The 5,871-nt window shown below is 36.9% G+C and overlaps 1 protein-coding gene across 2 annotated transcripts; it reads right to left on the reverse strand.

The window, feature by feature from the left end:
• Positions 1-1,450: 1,450 nt before the first annotated feature.
• Positions 1,451-5,039, reverse strand: LOC121893717 (polymeric immunoglobulin receptor-like). Of its 2 annotated transcripts, none has more exons than XM_042405690.1 (4): positions 4,800-5,039; positions 3,580-3,894; positions 2,067-2,387; positions 1,451-1,916 (listed from the first exon to the last, which is right to left on the reverse strand). In XM_042405690.1, the coding sequence occupies exons 1-4, from the start codon at positions 4,837-4,839 to the stop codon at positions 1,543-1,545; spliced, it is 1,050 nt and encodes a 349-aa protein (XP_042261624.1). In that variant the 5' UTR covers positions 4,840-5,039; the 3' UTR covers positions 1,451-1,542. The 2 variants fall into 2 exon arrangements, with proteins under 2 accessions (XP_042261624.1, XP_042261623.1); XM_042405689.1 differs by having other exon boundaries at positions 3,496-3,894.
• Between the last annotated feature and the right edge of the window lie 832 nt (positions 5,040-5,871).

A 5,871-nucleotide genomic window follows, 5' to 3' on the forward strand; every position in this document is an offset into this window, starting at 1 on the left:
TCTGAAATCTGGTGAAAGGGACGTGCAGGAAATGAAATCAAGAGTATAAATAACAACGACTGCAGGTGTTCTCACTCTGTCAGTCAGGATATCACAGTTGACTGCGGCTTGAATAGAAAGCCAAATGCTACAGAGTGGCTGATCACACAAAGCAAATGGAAAATGTTGCATGTCTGTAGTGAAAACACACTGAAACATTTACAGTTCATAAAAACAGCACACACCCTGAAATGCAGATTATTGCAGATGCAGTAAACACAGTTAAGATCAATGTCTGTGGCTGTTGTTGGTGTAAAGCTGTAGTTGAAGCAGCTAAAAAAAAAGTTTGGGGTAATATTAAGATCATAATCTTTGGTTAAGGTAAAAGTTAAGGTTTGGTTTAAATAACTGCAGCTTTTGTAAAGTTTGAAATATGTTTGTTTAAGAACAGGAAATGAAAATGTTCTGCATTCAGGAGAAAAGTTGTTAGAGTTGAAGATTAACATCACACCCTAGTATGAGACCACTTCCTTTTATTGGTTTCCTCCTATGATTTTGTTGAGTCATGTTGTTTGACACTCAGCAGGCGGAAAACACATATTTATTCAAACAGCTTCATAAGATGAAATATCATTAGTGCTGGGTTTATGGCCAAAAAAAATCAAATCTCAATTTTTTTTAGCCTAATACCTGCAGACTGCTGCTAGCTAGCGTTAGCTACACAGCAGGTAGAGACAAACTGAACAAAGTGTAATCTGGGAACTGTTCAGTCGACTCCCAGCACTTAAACTCTTGTAATTAGAGATGATACTTCATCAACAAATAGAAATCAAGATCACAGTTGAGTCATTTTCAGTCTGTCCTTGTTGTAGATGAGACTGTTAAATTCACTACAAGACAGAACCAGCTAGCCCATCAATGAACTCGCCTTCTGGAGTCACGACAGTCCTGTAAACTGCAGCTGGTGAACATGAAGTGTAACTAAACATGTTACAGTTTACGGGACTGTCATGACTCAAAACAGCTCATGTATCATCTACGTTACTCTTTGACTAAAAATAACATTCTTGTACGTATTGTAATAACTAGACATTTTACATATTGTGCAAAAACAAACTCGCCCTTTACTGTAAATCAAACAGTAATCAAAACTGTGGCTTTCCTTTAATGCTAGCAATCAATTAGCCTCCTACAATCTGAACCAGAGTCAGATTTTGGCTATAGTTGAATTGAAGTCACCAGTCACTCCTTCTCTGCATACCTTGCACATGCATGGACCCTCTTACACATGCAGGGATATTTGCACATACAGTACAATGCACATTAATGTACAATCAGACTTAACCACTACAAATTGTGTTTACATGTCTCTTTTTTTCTTTGTATCTACTTTTGTAATTTTATCTTGTAAAGGTTTTATATATTGTGTTTATAGTTCAAATTTTTTCATAGTTTTGTATTTAATTCTCAACTTAAGTTTAATTATCCATGGCAGCCAGAGGGGAGCACAAAATAAGAATTTCATTGTACAGTGCAATTAACTGCTCTCTTTGCGTGTGAAAATTAAGATTTGAAGTGAACTGAATATAACCTCCTAGCAATAAAATAACATGTCCACTCACCTACAGTCATCTCCAGTTTGTGGAAGAATGTTTTACTGCGTCTATTGTTTTCTGCTCCACACCAGTATGTCCCAGTGTCGTTTGTTGTTATGTTTCTCACAGTTATGGTGATTTTTCTCCTGTATGTGTCATCCTCCATTGAAAACTTCCCAGTGTTCGTATTGAGGTTTGCGGTGTTCCATAGAGGTTGACATATAGATGGATCTTCTCCCTTACAGATGAATTTATTATTGGGCATTAATTTATTCTTTGAGTAAACACACCAGTATGTGAAATCCTGTCCAATAGTTGGGGATCTTTTGGTGATAGTAACACCTGTGGGTAGATAGAAAAAGTCATTTAATAAAACATTGGCAAAAAAGTGACTGCTATTTAAAAAAAACTATGTATTTGCCAATATCATCTAGCAATGTCTTAATATTAAGTATGATCAAATATAAGAAGTTGTAGGTGTGTATTACTCACCTTCAACCTGCAGTTGTATTTTTCTGCGTGAAACTCTGTAATTTCCTTTATTTGATTTGACTCCACACCAGTAGACACCAGCATGCTGTGAGCTCACATTACTGATGGACATGTTGAAGCCACTGTTGGTGTCTGTGAGAGTGAATGTCCCGTTTGACTTTACAGAAGATTGTGTTGATAAAATCTCCTCACAGATTTCATTGTTGTCTTTGCAGATAAACTTGACACTGGAGTTGTATTCGTTAGGGTAATCACATGTGATGGTGGTTTTAGCTGTTTCATACGCAGTTTGAGTAAATGGTGTCTGGCAGACATCTTTCACTGCAAAGAAAAAAGAAAAGTAAAACATGCAAAACTGAACATTGTAATACTTTGCTAACACATGTTGGAAATGTATCATCACGCTCATATACAGTAAAGGGTGCATCATGTGCATTTATCTTTTCATTAATTCTGCCTCTCCTGTCCTGTAATGTTTGCTTCATAGCAAATTGATTTTTTTTTTTGCTAACTTGTTTAGCTCTGTACAGTAGAAAGTTGAAAGAAGCAGACCTCACTGAATGTGAAACATGTTCATACTAGAGTTACTTTGTTGTTCATCTTCAAAATAGACAAGCTTTTTAAATGTATTGACTTAATTATTCAGTCTTCAGGAAAAGGTGAGTTATTTTCTGAATACTTTGTATCAGCACCATGAAACTGACCACACTGCGCTTTACAAAACTTCAACCAACTGGAGAAGTGAAGAAAGTCGGCTGCTGTGCAAACTGAAGACAGAACGTTAACAACACAGTGGAGCGTTTCGCTTTTTCCCCTCCTTACTCCAAAATATGCAGACCAACTTCTGATTTTACATAAAACATTAAACCAGTGATGTTGGTAAGTAAATGATACTTTCATTTCATTATTATTATACTGAAGAAGACTAAGATGCTTCCAAATGAATGCAGTTCACTTTTCTAAATCAAAAAGCTGCAAACTTTCACACACTTTTCTCTACTTTTTTATGTTTGCCAGACGTGACCTTCATCAAGACCTTTTAGTTTAAATGTCAGTTATGTTTCATATTAAAGTTCAGTGGACACCAGTGAATGGCACACAATGTGTTGAAAGAAGCATCAGAAGAGCTAAAAATATTCCCTCTCTTTCTATTTATTGAATCAAGAATTGGCTTTGAATCAATAATCAATTCTGAATTGAATCGTGACACAAAGGATCAGAATCAAATTGTGAGATTCCCAAAGATTTCCACCCCAATGGGATAAATATACTGTAATTATAATGTGCAAACAAAATACAGATACATTTCTGAAATGTCTTTCAATGCCTGATGCCTGTGTGTTGTGTTGTTATATTTTTGTTAGTTTTCTTCATGTTTTCTTTGTGATGTTTTGTTAAAATTCTTTGATTCAGATGCAGCATCTCTTACCGACTCTCAGTTCCAGTTCCCTGGGTCCATAGAATGAGAAACCTTCTTGGTAAAATTCATAGTTGTACTCCCCAGATCTCTTACCAACTTCCAGTTCCAGTTCCTGTTCCCTGGAGTCATAGAATGAGAAATCTTCTTGCTCAAATTTACATTTGTAGTCCCCAAAGTCCTCACTTTTAAGTTGTTTAATGGCCATCCTGAGATTTTTATTTCTTGTATCATGGTACAGGGAAAATCTGCCGTCCTTTTCCCACTTATACTTTTTAGTGCTTCGTATGTTTTGTCCTCTGGGTTTAATAACCTCTATCTTTTGATATTCCTGATTTGCTTTTGGATATTTGCAGGTGAGTTCAACCCATCCTCCTTTACATCCCCTCACTTCAGACGAGGCCTCACAGCCTGTTGATCAGACAAAGAGAAAAGTTCCCATCATGTCAGACACTGAAACAATTCTTCTTCAAGTTTCCACATCACACTCGAGTAAGAGGAATATTGAACCACGACTTGATCCAAACTAGTTGTGATATCACAAATCATGCTCGTAGGCCCACCTCTTAAAATTGGATTTTCAGTGAGCTCAGAGAAACTTGAAAAGTTGTTTAGATTTCTCTAATTCCATCTCCTTATAAGCCAGGCCTGTTTTCGAAGCTATTCACATAAAATCGGCATTATTAAAGAAGAGTTGTATTTTATTGTTGGTTAAAGTTAGTGAGCTTTTTAACAGTACTATACTGTAATAATAAATAGACTGCTACTGTGGCCTGTCTTAAAAAAGTTGAGCTATAAGTGAAACCACAGAACAGGATGTATAGAAACTGCAGTGTTTCCCCTAGGCTGAGTGGTTTGGCCTGGCGGGCAGGGGGGAATAACAGCCACATATTTCTCCGTTCTCTATTTGTCTGTTTAGCATCATCAGGTCAAGGCCCATTGTTGCTAACTTCGGAGCTAACCCCCTTCTTGGTCTTGACAAGCTGCAGCATTTATTAACAGACACACTGTAGTCTGTACTGCACATTTACTGCCAGATTGACAAATTACTGCTAACCTTTCCTCTGCTTCACCATTCACTTACGCACTGCTACCCGCAGTTTCCTAGGCAACGACACAGACATTGACTTAAGTTTTGAGACAGCTCTGCTCAGAGGCTCCCAAATGCTATTGATTTCCGAATTAATGGATATTTGGCGTTATTTTTGGCATTTAAAAATTGCAGTAACTGGTTAGTTTCTTAAGAGGCAGAGCTGTAACAGTTGTCAATCCAGTCTCAAAAGTCGGTAATCAGGCAGTAATAAACCTTTTTTTACCTGTCATCAGTGAGAGGATGAGCAGAAGGAAACTCTTCATGTTGTTCTTGGGTGAAGAAATTCTCAGTAAGATTATTTAACTCCAGTCGGTTATGTTGGTTCCTCTTTTCATTTCTGACATTCACCGTCTGCACAGTTGTTTCCTGTGCTGATATTTTAGTAAAAGTGATCCGCCCCCACTTCTTATCATCTTCCCCCTTTTCTTCTTTTCTTATTGCAGCACCGTGCTTTACATCATTGTTCACCTGGGGCCAGATGTGTAAACGATGTGTACGCACATAAAACATGCATATAGTAATTAATTAAACTTATTATTGATTAATTGCTTTGTGTGATCAATTTTATCTTTATTTTATTTTATATGAGACATAATTTTATTTTGCTGTAAATAATCTTTTTATTTTATTCTTAATTGTGACCCTGTTTTCAACATGAGCTCTACAAATGAATCATTGATCACATTTCAGGTGTTTAAAAATGATAATGAGATATTACTATTTAATGACAGCTGTTGTGGCTGTTGGAGAACTTTGCTGCAACACAAGCAGTTACTTCCCTTCCTGTTTGTTTAATAGACAGATCTACAGACTGGTGGAGCAGGCAGCATGTTGGTATGAAAACAGCTGATTAAGGGCGTGTCTACATTCAGTTATGGTGAATTGTGGGAGTGGAAATAAGACTTATGCATGTGCGCCTAGTTCCCCAATGACTGAGGTTTGAAAACAGAACTCTGACGAAAACAACATGTCTGCATATTTCTGGATTTTGCCCCAGAACTGCACAGGATTAAACCACAGGAAACACCTGCAGGTGGAGTTTTAGTTGATTATGAACTTATTCACCATGCTAAATTTATAGTAATAATATTAAATGAATGGACTGCTGTTGTAGTGAGTCGGCAGTATTTTATAGATTGTCCCTGACTCTAGCCAATATCACTGTAGAAGTTTAACTATTATGTAGTTTATTAAAGCCTTCACCTTTCCTATACTTCCCTACATCCACCACAGGGAACATTTCAGAAATCAGGCCCCTCACCCTGGAAATGTTGAAAAAGTCATTCATGCTCAGA

Source organism: Thunnus maccoyii, chromosome 3 (assembly GCF_910596095.1).
Source record: "Thunnus maccoyii chromosome 3, fThuMac1.1, whole genome shotgun sequence".
NCBI lineage: Eukaryota > Metazoa > Chordata > Actinopteri > Scombriformes > Scombridae > Thunnus > Thunnus maccoyii.

Coding starts and splice junctions, on each gene's coding strand:
- LOC121893717 (XM_042405689.1), bottom strand. CDS start 4,839: ATGAAGAGTTTCCTTCTGCTCATCCTCTCACTGATGACAG. Junction 2,388..3,495: donor GGAACTGGAACTGAGAGTCG/GTAAGAGATGCT, acceptor TTTTCTTTGCAG/TGAAAGATGTCTGCCAGACA. Junction 1,917..2,066: donor AATACAACTGCAGGTTGAAG/GTGAGTAATACA, acceptor ATCTACCCACAG/GTGTTACTATCACCAAAAGA.